Genomic DNA, 19,694 nt, shown 5'->3' with positions numbered 1-19,694 from the left:
GCTGTAAGGGGGACGGACCGGAGGAAGCAGAGAAGGGCATTTATTGATGGCGCCCTCACTTCTCATTCCTACATTAAGTTGATTTTAAAAGCAATTAATACACATGGTCAAGGAAGAGTAATGGAGCGCCCTCTATTCTTAACCCGCCAGACATTCCCCAGTCATAGACCTGACCAGCCGAACCCTGATTTGCATTATAAATGACAAGATAAATCTTAATGGATTGAGGATAATCAGCTCACCATGTAGGCTGACACACACACACACACACACATTACACATACAAACACATATACACACAATTTACACATATATATACACACACACACACACGCACACACACACACACACACACACACACACACACACACACACACACACACACACACACACACACACACACACACACACACACACACACACACACACACACACACACACACAAGGGAAATTAAGGGCTTTGAATACGCCTGCATTGATTATTTTAAATTATTAGCCCACCTCTCTTTGGGTCTCCAATGCTTTTAGCCTAAGCTTTAACACATTTACAGAGACTTATTGACTATAATTACAACTGAGTCTTGGTAATGGACACATCAATTATGAGTCGCACATGTCTTTGACCAGGCGGTGCACAGGGAATCCTAATCCGTGGTCCATTAGCATCTCTCCTCCTGCAGCTCAGTCTTTACCTTCTCCTTTTCTCCAACGCGTGGCCTAAGCTCACACCACTACACGAACCACGTCTCTCCTCTGATACCTGGCCAGCCCCTAATATAGGCTCGACCCCAGTATCTCAAAACCTGATGTCCAAACGCATGCAATGATTGACACGGCTGGTAAATTCTAAGTGGGGAATACACTGTATAATAACACCGATGAATATGAGTGACGCAGTTACCAATGACTTTATAATAACTTGTAAAAAAAAACGAAGTATGTATCATAAAAATAAAAAACTATATCAGTGAAGGTTTTCAAATAAGTGTGTTGGGAGACGACGTACCTGTGTGTGTGCGGATGTGAGCCAGGAAGGCCATGGAGTTGCTGCTCTTGCACACCTTGCCGCAGTGCTTGCACACGCTGCCCTGGTTCTCCTCGCGCTCGCGGTTGATCTGCTCCGTGTCCTCCAGGACGTACTTGTTGACCTCGCGCAACAGCTCCTCGTGCTTCTCCTTGATGTGCACGAAGAGCTCCTGCTCCGTCTCGAACGGGTCCGTGCACTTCACGCACTTGAAGGTGGCGCCGCCCTCCGGAAGCTCCTCGATGCTGGCCTGCTCGTTGCGCAGGTGGGCGGCGCTGGTCAGGTGCTGGTGCAGGTTGCTCTCCGTGTAGAAGGACTTGCCGCACAGCATGCAGTGGAAGTGCTTCTCCTTGGACGGGTGCTTCATGGAGATGTGCACATTGAGGCCGCTCATGCCGTCCGCCACGAAGCCACAGTCCTCGCAGCGGATGCGGGGGTTGGGAGTTAACCGCTTGGACAGACCTGAAGCCCCTACAGGTTTGGTTCTTTTGATCTTCTGAAAACTGCCCGCCCCGGTCAGGCCACTTACAGCCGGGCCAGAATGGTCCTCAACAGAGTGAGCCATTCGTTCTTCATGCAGAGCCAGCTCGGCTTCAGTCAAGGACTTGAGAGGTACGATGCAAGCGTCGAATGGCAGCGCCCTGGTGAGCTGTTTCTCTGGGGAAGAGATGTCAGGTTTCTCATCTGCCATCTCAACGTCGTCGTCGGAACAGACTGGCTCTGCCTCGGCCCCTTCCTTCTGGCCTTCCTCAGGCGGTGTTATGGTGATTTCTGCTGGTGCAACCTGAGGATCAATTGTACCTGGGGCTTCGTTGCTGGTTTGTTCCGCGCCACCACCGGATGCCTCACAAGCCACCTGGATCTCCGTGTTTTCCTCAGCAACAGTGCCACTAACTTCCACTATTGGGGCTGCATGCCCGTTGCTCAAAACGTCAGAAGTCTGTGTGGGGTGTTCGGTGTCTGTGGGCTGGTCTGTAGCTGTGTCTGTGGGTTGCTCTGTATTGGTGATAGGGGGCTGGTCTGTGTCTGTGATGTTGGGCTGGTCTATGTCAGTGATGTTGGGCTGGTCTATGTCTTTGGATTGGTCTGTATCATTGTTAGTGGGATGGTCTGTATCAGTGCAAGGGGGCTGGTCCTTATCTGTATCGTTGGGCTGGTCTGTGTCTATAGGTTGGTCTGCATCTGTGTCTGTGGGTTTCTCTGCATCGATGATAGGGAGCTGGTCCGTGTCTGTGTTGTTGGACTGGTCTGTGTCTGTAGGTTGGTCTGCAGCTGTGTCTGTGGGTTTCTCTGCATCGATGATAGGGAGCTGGTCTGTGTCTGTGTCTGTAGGTTGGTCTGCATCTGTGTCTGTGGGTTTCTCTGCATCGATGATAGGGAGCTGGTCTGTGTTGTTGGGCTGGTCTGTGTCTATGGGTTGGTCTGTATCTGTGTCTGTGGGTTGGTCTGTGTCTATAATGTTAGGCTGGTCTGTAGTTGTGTCTGTGTTAGTGGGCTGCTCCATGTCTGTGTCAGGGGGCACTGAAGGGGAAGGATCCTCAGTGCGAGCATTGTTGTCAGCATCAGGGTCAGCTCTGTTCCCCAGCTCCGTGGCCTCCTCCTCCGGCTGCGCCAGGTCTTTCGCCACGGAGCTCTCCAGGTTCTCTAGGTAGACCTCGCTCTTCTGCTTATGCTTGTCCGTGGAGGCGTGGCGAGACATCTCTTGACGCGTGACCGCATAGTAGCTGCACGCCAGGCACACAAACTCAAAGTCCCGGGTGTGTCTCCTCTTCACGTGGAGGTCGAGGGAGGGAATCGAATGAGCTACGAACTTGCAATGGCTGCAGGAGTTGACCAAGTCGTACTTGCTCTTTTTTGGGCTGCTCACTTGTGCTTTGTCGTCGTCTTGCGACAGCTCCCCTTCTTTGTCCGTGGCCCCTCCCTCTCCTTTGGACCCTCTTCTGACTGGACTATTCTGATGTATAGCCTCAACCTCGCTGGCCTGAGAGCCTGACTCTGTACTCACGACCTGCACTGATGTATCCAGGTCCACTTGGCCATCGCTGCTAGCATCCTCCACGCGTTTAAGGTGCTTCTTTGTGACACAGTGTCGGTCCATGTCGCCTTTCGTCACACAGTTGTAAGAACAAAGCCTGCAGGTGAAGCTGTACTGCCGGCTGTGCTTACGACGAATATGCACGTTTAGATTGGTACTATTGGAGGCGAGAAGGCCACAGTATTCACAAGTAGTTGCAGCGGGCCCCTTTGGCCTGCCTCTCCTCCTCTTGGGAGGGATTCTCTCGTCCATGTGCTCTTCCATGTTCTCCAACACGGCCTTCGCAGCCTCAACAGCATCCTCATTAACATCAGGGTGCAGCTCTCCGTCATGTCCGATGACCCCTACTGCCACGTCATCTGTCAGCATGTCGTCGCCGACCGCATCTATGCTCACCTTCTCAACGCAGTCCTCAAAGGAGGACCCTGCATTTTTCTCCTCAGCCACACGCTGGTGGCTCTCCGAGGACACGTGTGTGTCCATCCACTCAGATGTAGCGGTGTAGTAGTGGCAGACGTTACAGAGGAAGCGATGCTCGCCATGGTGCTTTAGCCGAGCGTGGCTCTCCAGCAAAGCAGAGTTGCTGACCCTGAATTCGCAACTCCCGCACTGCAGCTGGAACCTGGCACCGAGCGCACGCTTGGAAGCCCGGGTCTGAGTCGTCGTGGAGGCAAAGATTTGAGCCTGTTCGGCTGTCTTCTTGTCCGTGGGTGACGAGAGGCCAGAGGATTCCCTGCTTTCCGTGACTCGTTTGTTGTGCTTGTTACTAAGACAGTGCTTTTCGTAGTCGCACTTTGCCACACAGGCGTACAAGCAGAATTCACAGAAGTAATTCATCTCCTTGGTGTGGCGTCTCTTGATGTGTGTATCTAGGCTCGGCTTGTCCTTAAACTCGTGACCACAGTAGCTGCAAGCATGTATAGTCTTTGGCTTGGTGCCCCGTTTACCTACCATCTTCTTACCGGGGGTCTTTTCTTGCTCCTCCTCTGCAATCTCCTCTGTAGCTATTGGAGTCATCTTCCTGTCAAAAGCATCTCTCCCTGTCCCTTGTATCTCAGCTATTTCCTCTTTGGCTATTATTGTAGTCACCTCCCCCTCAGAACCTCCTGCCTCTGAGCCCTGACTCTCTATGGCATCCTGCTGTCTCTCTCTGCTGCTCACTTTCCACTCAGTGTCTCCACCTGTCTTGTAATTTGAACTCCGTGCTGTTGCTCCGGTTGTGGAGCCATCTATTTCAACAAGTACCTCAGCTGAGCTCACAGCCCTGGTCTTTCCTCTACCGGTGTGCTTCCTCTTGGAGTGAATCTTCAAGGAAGTTGGCGTTTTGGCCACAAAGCCACAGATGGGACAGGCACAGCCGTAACATGTCTCCGGGATAATGTTAATCTCAGCCCGAGGGGGCTGGTCTGACTCCTTCCCATCAGCCACCTCACCACCGGTGTCCTCCTCAATCCCTCCTGTGCTGTCAGCTGTGACATCATCAGGCCTGGGCCTCTTTGCTAGGGAAGGACTTCCTCCACTCTCCATTTCCTCTGTGGAGACATTTCCTGTGTCACCATGATGAGGCACCTTGTCCTCGTTAATTTCCTTCCCTGACCTTAATTCTCCGTCCATGTTAGACACCTCCTGATGCCTTTACATGAGAAGAGGAAATTGGACTCTGTTCCAGCAATCAATTAAGTTATGATCCTGTTCCTGTAAAGTAACATTTAAGATGGGCAATCCTCATATAATCCTCATATAATTGACTCATATAATTGACTGTGAACAAAATAATAATCACATAACAATACTGTTTCATATAACAAAACTGTGTTTCAAATTGTATAGATGGAGTAGGCTACTCAGAGATCATTCTGCATGTACAAAATGAAGTAGGCCAAATGTAGCTATTGGTCGCCCTCTAGTGCTTTTAGAACGAAACTGTTCAATGATAAGGTGGTTGATTTTGGATATTTGCATGTGATCAAATAACTAAATCTAGATAAAAAGAAGCTAAACCCCAGGGAAAGACAGTGAGTGGTCAGTAGCATAGATTGAAGTAGGTTACAATTAATTAGGCCTAGATTCGATTTACCTCTCCCTTTTAAATATATTTAACTTCAAAATATTTTACAATAGACTTTGTACAGCTGATGGTTGACACAGACGAGTCTCCTAAAAATATTTCACTCTCCCTTCTAGTGACCTATCTACTTGTTATGGGATTTTTATGAATAATGACTAAATTATGTATGCATTTAACTTAGAACCATAACTAAACAGAATACTACTATGTTACTGTATGAATGTATGAATCTTATTATAATCATAATACTGAATATAATGTGTGTAGTTTTAGTCAAGAATTAGAACAAGGACTTTCTGTTCCTTGTTAGAAACGAATGGAGCTATCGTCAGACCGGCTGGAATACTGTGTTCCTTACAGGACATTCTGTCCCTACCCAGGGAGGGGAGAGACCTTGGGCTTGTAGTAGATTGTTTAACAGGTGGAAGACAATGTGAGAAGGCTTGTGAACTATATTGCCATGGTATCTGAGAGGAGGAGGGACATTTATGACGAAATGTGAGGTATATAAACCAATGTACATGGTATTATGACCAGAGCTCTCGAGAATAAACGCTATTGGCTAATTTTGGTGGCTGGTCTCTGTCCATTTTATGTAAATAAGAACCTTACAAATTCTTAGAAACGGACAGTGTTTTAATTGAATTGGTTAATGAACACATAAGAACTAAATTCATCCAACAACACTGCAGTCTACATTTAGGCACCATCTCTCTGGATGTGGTGCCAATCACTTGTGAGAATTTGGATCAAAACCTCATTGCTATGCAATATCTTTTTCAACCTGATGCCAAAAATATAATTCCCAATTACATGGGACTTCGCCCCACCTTGACATTACATTAACTCATTTTTGTTCCCCATCAAATTTTATGACTACTCTCCTCAAACTTTTAGATACTACGTCAAATGAATTATATGCGTGGTCAAGTTTGGTTTAAAAGTAGGCAATGATTTATACAAAAAAAATCTAAATTAACTAAACCTGACCTGAACCTCTTCCCACCTGTTCCAGTAGCCAGTCTAGCCACCCTCTCACATGCCTTGCACCTTTATCTCAAGATAGTTTCCAAATTGATGAGATTACATGGTATGTATACTAAACAAAAATATAAACACAACATGCAACAACTTCTAAGATTTTGCTGAGTTACAATTCATATAATAAATGAGTCCCTAATCTATGGATTTCACAAGACTGGGCAGGGGCGCAGCCATGGTTGGGCATAGGCCCACCCACTGGGCGCCAGACCTAGTCAATCAGGATTAGTTTTTCCCCACAAAATACCTATATTACAGACATAAATACTCCTCTGCACCCACCAATCCCACAGGTGAAGAAACCAGTGGAGTACCTGGGCTGGCGTGGTTACACATGGTCTGCGGTTGAGGTCGGTTGGACATACTACCAAATTCTCTAAAACTATGTTGGAGGTAGCTTATGGTAGAGAAATGAACATGTAATTATTTGGCAAAAGCTCTGGTGGACATTCCTGAAGTCAGCATGCCAATTGCACTCCCTCAAAACTGGAGACATCTGTGGCATTGTGTTGTGACGAAACTGCTCAATTTAGAGTGGCCGGTTATTGTCCCCAGCACAAGGTGCACCTATGTAATGATCATGCTGTTTAATCAGCTTGTGATATGCCACACTTGTCAGATGGATGGATTATCTTGGCTAAGGATAAAATGCTCACTAACAGGGACGTAAACATATTTGTCCACAAAATTTGAGAGAAATAAGCTTTTTTGTGCATATGGAACATTTCTGGGACCTTTTATTTCAGCTCATGAAACATGGGACCAGCCATTAACATTGTGTTTATATTTTTGTTCCGTGTAATTTAAAGATTTGAAATCAGGTGGTTACTGGAGTGAGAAAATACCGTAAACACCGTAATAAACTAGAATCATTAAGGGCATGTTTAATCTGACGAGCTGTGTTTATCACTTGACAGCCAACCAGGTACATTTCACATATTACTACACGAATTCAAACTTTATTTTCCTGCTGAAGACTCGTTTTTTCAGTCCCTTTCTTCAGGCTACCCTGGAGAGCGGAATGTTACGCAGAGCTAGGCTCTTGCAACTGGGAGTCCAGCTTTCCTACCTAGTAGCTCTTTAGCTAACTAGCTTAGCATTAGCCAGTTACAGCCACGCGGGTCTAACTAACTAGCTATCATGGTTGGTCCGGTGGTTATGCATGCACGAGATAGTTAATGTCGACGGTATGCATATAAATTGGCAACAAAATGACTAACGTCAGCTAATTTGAAGACACTGCTGGTCGGCTATCACACTGGCTAGTTGCTACCAAAAGTAGCTCAAGTAACCTTAGGTGCGGCAAAACTTCTCCATTTATGGGTCATCCTTCCAAACGTATTTCAAATCATTTGAGAACAAGGGTATCAAGTAATAATCAACTTTTGGGAAATTAGCGTCAAACTCGGTTCGGGTGTAGCTATTTGATTTCGACTGGTTCCTATTTGTGTCACCCATCAATCCGATTCTGATATGTTCAAAATATTCATGAAACTACAGAAGAGTCAGTAATTTAAGTTACGTGAAGCCAGCCCTATCAAATAACAATATTTTCACTGTCGTCCAATGAGTGCGGCATAGAGGTGGGACTTGTTTGCGCTTATGCTCTAAAAACGACGGCAGCACAGAGGCCCAAAAAGGAAGCTAATGTTGACCTTTGAAATAAAGGTGTTTGTAAGCTAAACAGTTGCTGTACATAAATTGTAAATATCCGTAATGCTTTAGGAATTACAGACCCGTATTTAAGTAATCCATATGATGGTAGTTTTAATAGCTTACCTACAATTTCCCCAGTATTCTCAATGTCCGCGCTTTTCTCCCTTGGTCACAAGTGGCGTACCGTAGCACGTACTATACGTCACTCTAGCAAGCTGATGCAGTGTTCAGGACAATTCGGAAAGTTCCGATTTAGATGGATGATGGACACTTCTTTTTGGAATTTCATCCGTCATATCTTCTCCCGTTTTGGTGGCTTCAATTTTATGTTACTTTGTAACAATAACATTGATAAGATTCCTACAAAATTATCTGCTGTTCATAGACAATTCTTAGCGTGGTCGTTAATATATAAACCATTTTTTTACCCGCATAGGTATTTAATTTGGAACCATAAGGATATTTTGTATAGAAACCAGTCTTTATTTTTTTAAGAACTGGTTTAATAATCATATCCTGCGTGTGAGTCAACTTTTTAATGCAGAAGGATTGTTACTCAATTATGACTATTTGTATTTATTTATCTCCTTACAATATCCCGGCTACACCTACAGAGTTCGCCATAGTCTTTGATGCTATTCCATCTGGAACTCTCATGGTGTTTAGAGGTGTAGCCAGACCTCTTCTTCTTGACCTACCATCGCTTAATCCAGTTGACTCTCCAATAGGGAAAATATGTTTCTCTTTGCCCCCACAGAAGAACAGATCTAAACGTGCTTTATTTCAAAGGGATATTGTATCCATTCCTTATGTCACAAGTTACTAGAATACATTGGTCGCTAATATATGTTGGGGAAAAAGTTGAGTTATTACCACACAAATATTTCCTTTTTAACAAGGTCAGAGGTCTCAGAATGATCCATAAGTATTACCCTGCGAATCATTACCTGAAGAAACTCAAAAAAGACAATAACATTGATTGTACTTTTTGTGTTGCGCATCCAGAAATAGTTTCGCATGTATTTTGCCATTGTCTACATGTAAAGAAATGATGGCAAGATATTCATAGTTTTATAATTGTTAATATTCTTTCTTTATAGGAGAATGTGCTGCTCGCTTTCCTTAACTATAATAAGGATAAAGAAAAACAATTTTACCTCAATCTAATTGTGCTAATGGAAAAATGTCACATTCATAAATGTAAATTCACACGAATAAAAAAACACTCTTCCTTGTTTTCTATAAGGAATTCAAGCAGTACATTAAGACCATTCTACATTATTCTAATAAGAAAGCTGTCAAAACAATCAATACGTTTGTATATTTTCATCTTTGTGTAATTTGTTGTACCCCCTAGCCTAGCATGTGTTATCATTGTCCGTTTGTATTTATCCTGTTTTTTGCGATTTAAAAAAAAAGAAGAATGATTATGGATTGGGGTGTAATGCCGCGTGCATATGCTAGTCAGAACTAGGAATTCAGAAATGTCTGACTTGTTGGGTCGTTGAACGCAGCACGTGTATAACTTCAAATTGTATAACTATTTCAGAGTTTCCTAGTTCCGACTAGTACGTGAACGCGGCATTATGGTGGGGACATCCCAAGGATCACAGATGGCACTGACCAAGATTCAAAACAACTGGGAGCTCGAAAATCTGCCCTCAAAGACATGATAGCCTGGGTGAAATATGGAGGCTGATAACCAGGCTTTCACTTGTAGGCCTATGTTCTTACACATAATTGCAGATGAAAGAAATTAGATGGCAGAAATGAAACTAGCCTAGTTTTTAGACAATTGAGATGCTCAACAACAGGTATCAAATGATCTCAAATGTGATCAGGGGCTCAGTTCCAGCAAGGCAAGGAAGGCAGAATCAATCTCATAGTGAGTAGATTTGGGACGCAAGGTGATTTGTAGATCAGTGATTCTGCACGTTCTGACTGCAATGTTGTTGATCTCAAACATGCACTATTTCTCACTGTAAATTCACCTTCGACCCTAGACTTCTTTTGCACTGTCCCTGTATTCCACTGCTCTGTTTCATTGGCAATTGTATACAGCCCACAAGTGGGAGCATCACTCCAGACAGACACACAATGTATCAATTAACATTGGTCAGTGATTAATCACCGTAGCCGTGTGACATCCCTGTTCCTTGGTGAAGTTTTGAAAATTGATTAATGCATGTGCCTTAATTGATATGGTAGTCTATCAGGTCAGGCGATGATAAATGATGCCCGTGCATTGAGTACACTGTTTACTTTCCCAGTAATTTTGCTTAATTCATCACAGTCAAAATTATATGACATGGATGGTTAGAAACGCAGCCCCCGTCTCCAATTTTTCATAACGTTCATTAGTCATTTGTACCTAGCGGTCTTTACTAAGAGAGGATGGGTTGGCTATGTTGGACACTGATTGAAACTCTGCCCGTCTTCCTTGCAGGATGCCTCGTCATCAATAAATAGATTTCACGCAACAAACCAGCATTTGCTCTTTGGTCCTTTTGATTAGTTATCTCAAAGAAGCATGACATAATTGCAAGTAGAAATGCAAATGGTTATTGATTTTTAACAACGACGGTTTGATATACAATTTAATGTAAACCCATTGCAAATATTTAAAAAATGAAAAACACTGCTTGAAAGACTGACCATGTTTCTCCTAGAAAAACACTAGAGGGCGCTAAAATGTTCACAGGGTTAGTAATACATATAATAACACAGAACCCATAATATCTGCTTTTAGGTATTTGCCAGGATTAGATACAGAATGGATGGTGCGCAGTATTTCTACCAGGGTTGTGTCGTCTCGTCATTTCTCATTCCTTTATACTGAAGGGGCTGATTTGCGATCAAATGTCCAGGTGTTTTAGATCAGTGCAGAAATTGAGATGAGAAGAGGACCCCACATAGGCTTTTAGGCTGCATCCCAAATTCCCTATCCAGAACCCTGAGCAGTCTTGATGAGATGGTCATATTTGACAGGTTTTGTCCCTCCAACGTAGACTTTGGAACAACAGGTTACTTACTTATTTGAATCGATGAATCACAACCTTATTTTCCACAAGGACGCTCTGTGTAAAACATAACAACATATGTCATGCAATGCCGTGAAAATCAATCTCTTTCTGAGTTCCTTTGTTACTACTGTCTTGCCCTCGACACAACTATTGTAGAATACCTGTAGGTTATCACAGTTCAGCAACCTGGAGATGACAAAGAGGAAGGCCTCTCCTTGGCCTCGCCTTGAACTCTGCTTTTATGGCAGTATTTTTGAATTGGAGACAATAAAATGAGAAATATAGGTGGCTTCTGGGTGCTGACACACCAAGTGACACAAATCCACTTCAGCCTGAAAAGTCTAGATAATGGGGCTGAGGAAATGCGCTTTCACAAGGGTCACTCAACTTAGAATTCAGAACCCTTCAGTAAGAGTTTTAGATACAGGTCAAATTAAAATAGAGTTGGAGAAATAAAATGGTGGCAACGTATAAGTCTCCAAAACTACAGCAAACTCTTGAGGAATTGAAACAAATATTTGTATTTTCCCATAAAACTGAATTAATAGTGAAAATAAGAAAAAGCAACAAAAAAAAGAGTAGTCATCCAATCAGTGAAGCAATGAAAATCACATCCTTTTGTAAGCGTCATGATATACACATACTAGACGGTGTCAGAGGAAGGCCAAAAACTACCAAAAGACTCCAGTCACCCAAGTCATAGACAGTACTCTCTGCTACCGCACGGCAAGCGGTACCAGAGCGACAAGTCTAGGTCCAATAGGACCCCCCCACCCCCTGTATATATCCTAATTATTGTTATTTTATTTTTTGTAAATATTTTCTTAACTCTATTGTCTTAGAACTGTATTGTTGGTAAGGTCTACCTGTTGTATTCAACGCATGTGACAAATAAAATGTGATTTGATTTGATATTGGCCTATTGTACACGTTTGAGGGAGCTCCACGTGTAACTGACAGTTAGATTTACAGGTTATATCATGTGTTTAATCTGAACCCGTTATAACGCTGGTTAAACTGTTATGTATGTAAGCACTTCAGAGTTATACCAAGCTAATAAGTCACTCGTAAGATAAGGTTGTAAGAGTGTGCTTAACTGTATTTTTCATTTACTTTATAGTTCTCACGGAAGGTGATAATTCTGACTAAAACTACAGAATAAAGCCGCCAGTTAAAATCAAGGAACGGTTGTGCTCGTGGTTACTGAAGGTGAGCTACACCACGTCCAGTTGGGATTTCGACATGCTGTCACGAGGAGGCGACGTCACCGACCGGGTCTGGTGCCCACAAGAACGTTGACTCGTGAACCTTTGTGACATGTATAGTAGATCAAGGCCAATAAGAGTTGTGCCCGTCACACACCGAGTTAGACAGGATGGTAATTCCCCGCTCTAGAACTCAATGACCGTGGTAGCAGAGAGGAGAGATGCTGCAGTTTACTATCTATTCCTGTGCTTAGTAAGTGATATTGTTCAGGGGAATTGAATATGACAAAGAAATATACCACGATAATTACAGTTGTATAGTAAGTTCATGGCAATAATTAAATTCTTGGTGGAACTGCGCAATAAACTTCCTCACTGGAAAACGTTCCAGTAATGATTGCTGTTACTATCAAATGTTTCTGTTTTTACAACACAGTATAAACAGTGTAACAAGCTGAAAGTAGAGGCATTAGACATTGGCTGGGGTGTATTAAAAGCAGTGTGAAAGCAATAAAGCATGTCAACAACTTGTTGCAGGGACATCACCGCAGGTGACAGCTATGGTCATTGCGTCATACGCCTCAGAGCAAATGTAGCACTTTAGGGGTCTTGTTCTCCAAAGATCGAAGAATGCAGCCCTTACGACATTCTTCCAGAATGAAGGACAGTGTTTGCTTTCTTTTTTTTTTTTACTATCTCTGCGGTGATAAGCGTCTGTCCTCCGTGCCCGTCTCAGACTGCTCCTCACCTCAATAAAAAACCAGCCTTATCAAAGGCATTTACAACTGCCAGCATGCCTCACGACTTACAATACCTGGATGCTTGCCCTGGGAAGTGGAGACCTGCATGTCTGACTATATCCCTGTAGAGAATGTATCTGGCAAAATATCCCCATGTTTCCGATAAACTAGCTAGTTACACCCTTGAGAATACAGATACATTACAAAAGAGCCCTAGGAGACGACGCAATATGGATCTCACACCTCCCTGTGCAGACCGTAACAGGTTATTGCCAGATAAATGTTGTCTGTCTTAAATTCAGTTGCCTTTTTAGCCAGTTTGCCTCTTCATTCTTACTCAATAAGGGCTTTATCTGAAATGATGGATTTCATGTCAGACGCACACCTATTATGCACACCACTCCACCAATGTATTTCGGCAAACCACATCTTGCATCAACCACATGTTGCGTGAGCGCTGGCCTCCTGTGAGCTACTCAATTTGTTATGGGGGAGAGGTTGAGGTGTTTGGCCTAGTCCGAGTGGCTGAACCAGGGCGGATCCTATTTCCACACCTTCCTCTAAAATCCTCCCAGCCAAGTCCATGGGCCTGTCACACCCTGACCATAGTTTGCGTTGTATGTTTCTATGTTTTGTTTGGTCAGGGTGTGATCTGAGTGGGCATTCTATGTTATATGTCTAGTTTGTCTATTTCTATGTTTGGCCTGATATGGTTCTCAATCAGAGGCAGGTGTTAGTAATTGTCTCTGATTGGGAACCATATTTAGGTAGCCTGGTTTGGTGTTGGGTTTTGTGGGTGGTTGTCTCCTGTGTCAGTGTTTGTACCACATGGGACTGTTTCGGGTTTTCATGTTTCTTGTAGTTTATTCATGTATGGTTTCATTATTAAAGAACCATGAATTATAACCACGCTGCATTTTGGTCCGCCTCTCCTTCACCAGAAGAAAACCGTTACAGGGCCAAATCCCCTCCCCTTCTGAAATTCAGGTCTAAGTGTACCCCGACAAAATCGGGATTCATCCAAATAATCAGTGATTATTATACACAGGTAGAATAGTTCTTCATAACCCTCATATCCCACAGATGTAGCATGTTGATGTTTTTCCATCTGTTAGGAGAAACGACTCAAAATACACCAATGGGCACCGTCTCATGTCAGAATTGTGTGACTAAAAGTGGAAGTCATGCAAGCATTCAGGGGACTGGTGATGCCATCGGCGACCTGCACCTGCAATCTCTTTATTGCAGTCGTTCAGCTCATGACCTTGACCGTGACAACTTTTAGCAGGAAATCTCTGATTTAGACATTTTGATAGCTATGAAACTGTATTTGACAGCTGAAAAAGTGTATCAGAGACTCTAGCTTGATAAAATATTATAAAAAGCATAAGATATTGAAGCAATAGTGTTGTGGTAACCAGGGTCCCCCTACTACGCCTCCTTACCCAAACACATGCAGTGCATTCGGAAAGTACTCAGACCCCTTGACTTTTTCCCAAAAAAGTTTACATTACAGCCTTATTCTAAAATGGATTACATTTTTTACCTACACACAATACCCCATAATGACAAAGCGAAAAAAGTTTCTTAGAAATGGATGCTTATTTATTAAACAGAAATACCTTATTTACATAAGTGTTCAGACCCTTTGCTATGAGTCTCAAAATTTGAGCTCAAGTGCGTCCTGTTTTCGTTTATCATACCTGAGATGTTTCTATAACTTGACTGCAGTCTACCTGTGGTAAATTCAATTGATTGGACGTGATTTGATATATAAGGTCCCACAGTTGACAGTGCGTGTCTGAGCAAAAACCAAGCCACGAGGTCGAAGGAATTTTCCGTAGAGCTCCGAGACAGGATTGTGTCGAGGCCCAGATCTGGGGAAGGGTACCAAAAAAATGTCTGCAGCATTGAAGGTCCTCAAGAACACAGTGTCCTCCATCATTCTTAAATGGAAGAAGTTTGGAACTTAAGCGCTGCATCACGTATGGAGGAAATCTGGCACCATCCCTACGGTGAATCACGGCGGTGGCAGCATCATGCTGTGGGGATGTTTTTCAGCGGCAAGGACTGGGAGACTCGTCAGGATCGAGGGAAAGATGAACAGAGCAATGTACAGAGAGATCCTTTAGGAAACCTGCTCCAGAGCTCTCAAAACCTGAGACCGGGGCGACGTCTCACCTTCCAACAGGACAACAACCCTAAGCACACAGCCAAGACAATGCAGGAGTGGCTTCGGGACAAGTATCTGAATGTCCTTGAATGGTCAGCCAGAGCTCGGACTTCAACTCGATCGAACATCTCTGGAGAGACCTGAAAATAGATGTGCAGCGACGCTCCCCATCCAACCTGACAGAGCTTGAGAGGATCTGTAGAGAAGAATGGGAGAAACTCCCCAAATACAGGTGTGCCAAGCTTGTAGCGTCATACCTAATAAAACTTGTGGCTGTAATCGCTACCAAAGATTCTTCAACAAAGTACTGAGTAAAGGGTTTTGAATTTTTTATGCATATGCAAACATTTCTAAAAATCTGTTTTTGCTTTGTCATTATGGGGTATTGTGTGTAGATTGACGAGGAAGATACAAATTAATCAATTTTAGAACAAGGGTGTAACGTAACAAAATGTGGAAGAATTCAATGGGTGTGAATGTATGACACATGCTCACATCCTGTCAATTTATCGCACTAATAATGTAATCAGCTTATCTGGTACAAACCTCTGTACTAGGCACTGCAAAGATAACAAACCATATCCACCAATTTTTCACATTTGTGTTTTTTCACTAATTAAATGGAGTTGTTCAATGACAGACGTATAAAATCGATCACTTGATTGTTTAAGTTCAGAGAGACAAATTTCCTGCTAATCCTGTTTTTTTTGCAAAGCTCTTTAAATATATTTACATACTTTAAATGGTTGGGTTAGTTGGTACCAGAGACGGGATCTTGTTGTCTTGGTCTTGAGATCACACAATGCCACGTATGGTAAATGTGTTCATGGTCTTTTCACTGGGTCTGGATCCCAGCATCAATGTTCAGGTCTAGGTCGGGATCTCAGTTCATGGTCCCAGACCATAGTTTGTCTCTCGACTCATGTGGTCAAGATATCTCCTGTCAAAGTTACAGTATGTGACTAAAAGTAGTGACACAACACAAACGTGTCAGGGCACCTTGCTTTTTGTGGAAGCTGGGTCTCGTTTTGTGGTCTTGCTCTGGGTCTCGTTCTGGATCTTGTTTTTTTCCCCCACATTTGAACTGGTCTTGGGCTTGTCAGGCTCTCGATACACTTGGTCTGGGTTTCAGTCTCAAGAGTTTGGTTCTCGGTGTGTGTGTGTCAAAAGGTTGTGTATTGGTTTGGTCGGGGTCTGGTATTAATTTGGGTCTGGGTATCGAGAAGTCTGCCGGCCAGATTTAGCCAGAAAACTCACATTGATGAGACAAGCTTCTGAGTCAGTGTGGAATATATGGTGGGGACACATGGCTGGGATCCGAGTTTAGGGCAGAAGGGCTGTAGCTTCCAAATCCTCACTGAATTACAATATGTTTCATTATTATTTTTCTTCACTAATTCCGTCTGTCATTCCTGGCATTGTACAAAACACATTTTTAAGCTTTTGTTCAATGTAAGACGTAATGTAAAATTTTTATCGTAGAAATCCATTCGGTTATGCAGGCCTAATGGTTTAGGAATATTTAGCCCTTGTAAGTTTGAACTAAACTTAGTAAAAAAATAAAAAGTTCTGGTTGGGTACATCGATCAAGGACTTAACTGACAGGTCAGTGCTCCCTTACCTGTTTACGTTGGCCCGTGTTCAACTTAGGTGTGAGCTGGCAATGAACTGAGCTATATACAGTGTGCTTGAGTACTCCCACAGTCCTTGGTAGCTTGGTACAGCCTGGGGTAATGACCGAGTCACACAGATTAGGCTCACCCCGCCCAATATGGATATGCTCTTTCCTTTGGTTTCCATTGAGAAAACCTTATCTGCTCTTTAGGGGACGCCGTCAGTCGAGTTGTCTGCTCTTTAGGGGCACTTTGTTTTTCACCGAGGGAGTATTGACAGGTCAAGGTGCACAAGTTTAGCTCAGTGGGATGGCCTTATAAATAGAAGCATGGTGCAAGGCATCTGCACAACCACACACCACCTCAACAATAGCCTGTCTTGGTAGTACAAGAACATTTGAATGTATTTCAGCTTTTCATTTTGTTTTTGAGAGTTTGTTCTGTATCTCATCAAAAATGGATAACGTATGTCAATGTACAGATTACAATGACAGGCAGTCAAATGCTATCCTTTACAACATCCTCAATCGAGAAAATGACAAGTCAAGCCACAACAACCCGAACTACAACTTTATGCCTCGTAGATGCAACTGTGAGATGCGACGGACAGTGTGCTTGAAAAGTCCAGCAGACATTTGCCAAGAGGCGTCGGGAGTGCTGGTGAAAACAATTCACTTTATGAGGAACTTACCTGCTTTCAACCAACTCCCACTGAACGATCAACTGTCGCTCCTCCAAAGTTGCTGGGGGCCACTCTTTATTTTGGGTCTGGCCCAAGAAGGCATGAACTTTGACGTCGTCGACACCCCCTCCGATAGCATGCTGAAAAGAATCCTCTTGAATTCTCAAGAGAGCTCAGAGATGGAAAGAGAGCAGCCCACCTTGGCCGGTGTGAACAAACTCAAGGCATGCCTCAAAAAGTTCTGGAGTCTGGATTTAAGTCCAAAGGAGTACGCGTACCTCAAGGGCACCATGATATTTAACCCAGGTGAGGTTTGCCTTAAAGCTTCAATATTTCAACCAGTCAATGGAAATGCATGTTCGGTAGGGATTTTACCTCCCCACAGCTGCTTGATAATCCAATAAACCTCCCTACATACAGAATTCAAACATCAAATCACTTCAGCGAATCCAGCTGATCAGTAGGTTTACAAAAAGTCTATTGCAATGTCATTTACAAGTGAAAAGTACAATGGTGCATAAAATGTAGCTTGTCCACTCATGATACATTTCTGTGCTCCTCAACAGATGTGAAAGACCTGACGGCAGCTCTATTCGTGGAGGACTTACAGCAGGAGGCCCAGCATGCTCTGAGGGAGGTGGTCCAACCGCTCTACCCCGCGGACCAAGGCCGCTTCGCTGGCATCCTGCTCGCGGCCTCCATGCTCAAGACCATCACACCCAACCTCATCACCGAGCTCTTCTTCCGTCCTGTCATTGGCCAAGCAGATCTACTGGACTTCCTGGTCGATATGCTCTTCAGTAGGTAGCTTACTGTAGAGCTGATGTACAGAGACCTGATATAGTTTCCCGCTGTGAGGGATATTGAGCCCCCCAGGACTGAGTTGGAGTGCCTGGTCATGTGGTGAAGAGTTTGACAAATAAGTGCTCGTCATAAGGGGAAACAAAATACATGTGTATTCTTTATTCACAGTAACACTATCGCTGATAGGTTTTCATGTCTGACCAAATAGGAAAATATGTTTTTTTCTCAAAGATATGACAACAGTTTGCTATTGTTTACATCCAACTATGAATGAGCAACATTTACTGTATATTAGCAACATTTTTGGTAGAAAATTGAGGTCACAATGGCGGGTAGTTAACAGACATTTTACTGGTTATATCAGACAGGATACACTCCAGTCTACAATACACATTCCTTAAAACCATGGATATTGTGCAGAATACTGTTTAGATACATTGTTTGTTTTGTGTAATGTTTGCATGAGTAATGTAAATCATTTCTGGGACTGCCCCCAGAATATTCTTTCTAAATATATTTTTATACAATTACTGTGTTATGTCTTTACAATTTGGAATATGGTTTGCGAGATAGGAATACGAACAGAATTAGCCAAGCCAAAGTAGATTAAACGTCCCTGTTCAAGAGGTCTATACTACAGCAGGCATTGCCATTCAAGGAGCTCTTCAAGCTCAATTTAAACATATCTCTTCTTAAGCACTGGAAAAATATGTGTAGAATTTAGAAGCCCACATTCTCCCCCCAAACCATTGGGTTAGAGTGAATCGGTGTTGGGAATTGGGAATGAGTGGCTCATCAGTGATGTTTTCATACATAGACCAGGGTATCACAGTAGTGTGAGTGCTCCTCAAGTTTACAACTTCCTGCTCCGGTTCCTGTTGATTCGTATAGTGTTTGAACAGTAAGCTTTATCTGTATTACCTCACCCGTACAGAGGGCACTTTGGAAGGTGGTTTACCAGCTGGGTTACCCTGTACCGTCATCTTGCTGCCTCTCTCCTCTCACGAGTGGCTCACCACAGCAACGAGAGACAGCCTCAACAGAACTGCATAGTGACTGTCTCAACAGTCGATAGCAGTCACTAAGCTCCCCTTATCATACCAATAAGATATGAGGAATAATATTTTCAGTCTAAAGGAGCCAAGGTCGGGCTTGAACGAAATGTCACAGTGTTCTACATATCTAAATAAAGAATACAATCTCTACATATGTAGAGCGTCACACCGTCTTAACATTAGGTTGTAATTTAGTTTCCGTAGACTGGACACGTGAACAACTATTCGCAACAACAACAAATATTTTCTGTTCACTTTTTTTTGTGTTTAAGTACAAGTGTTACCGAAAAATAAGTATCTTACTACTCTTTGAATACACAGTACAGAGTATTTATTTATGCTGCAATAAAGACAGATCTATCAGATCTCAAAGATACATTCTACATGGTTTTATTACTTTCCTTTCACAAATTAGTATAGACATTTTTACAGAGCAATTCACAAAAGCAAAAGGCTTTGGAGCCTGGGGATACGTCTCCAGAAAACATTTAAAATATATATAATACATCCATGTTCAAATCTTCCTAACATCATTTAATGTAGCTAACAGTAAAAGTAATAACATCAGTAAAGGA

At 43.2% G+C, this 19,694-nt stretch overlaps 2 protein-coding genes across 2 annotated transcripts in view; one reads left to right on the top strand and one right to left on the bottom strand.

Annotated features, from left to right (window-relative positions):
• Window positions 1-8,021, bottom strand: part of LOC139394446 (zinc finger protein 407-like) — a 191,980-nt gene extending 183,959 nt beyond the window's left edge. Inside the window, exons 1-2 of the mRNA XM_071142517.1 lie at window positions 7,948-8,021; window positions 1,007-4,754 (exon numbers count right to left, since the gene is read on the bottom strand). Coding sequence (XP_070998618.1) covers window positions 1,007-4,673 — 3,667 coding nt within the window. The 5' untranslated portion in view covers window positions 4,674-4,754; window positions 7,948-8,021. The remainder of the gene's footprint in view (window positions 1-1,006; window positions 4,755-7,947) is intronic.
• Window positions 8,022-16,930: 8,909 nt separating this feature from the next.
• On the top strand, window positions 16,931-19,502 carry LOC139405949 (nuclear receptor subfamily 0 group B member 2-like). The gene is made up of 2 exons (XM_071148405.1): window positions 16,931-17,566; window positions 17,827-19,502. The coding sequence occupies exons 1-2, from the start codon at window positions 17,035-17,037 to the stop codon at window positions 18,066-18,068; spliced, it is 774 nt and encodes a 257-aa protein (XP_071004506.1). The 5' UTR covers window positions 16,931-17,034; the 3' UTR covers window positions 18,069-19,502.
• The last annotated feature ends 192 nt before the right edge of the window (window positions 19,503-19,694 follow it).

The sequence above is a fragment of the Oncorhynchus clarkii genome, chromosome 3 (assembly GCF_045791955.1).
Source record: "Oncorhynchus clarkii lewisi isolate Uvic-CL-2024 chromosome 3, UVic_Ocla_1.0, whole genome shotgun sequence".
In the NCBI taxonomy this organism is placed as follows: domain Eukaryota; kingdom Metazoa; phylum Chordata; class Actinopteri; order Salmoniformes; family Salmonidae; genus Oncorhynchus; species Oncorhynchus clarkii.
The sequence above is the reverse complement of the archived record's forward strand: the minus strand, read 5'-3'. Positions and strand labels throughout refer to the sequence as shown.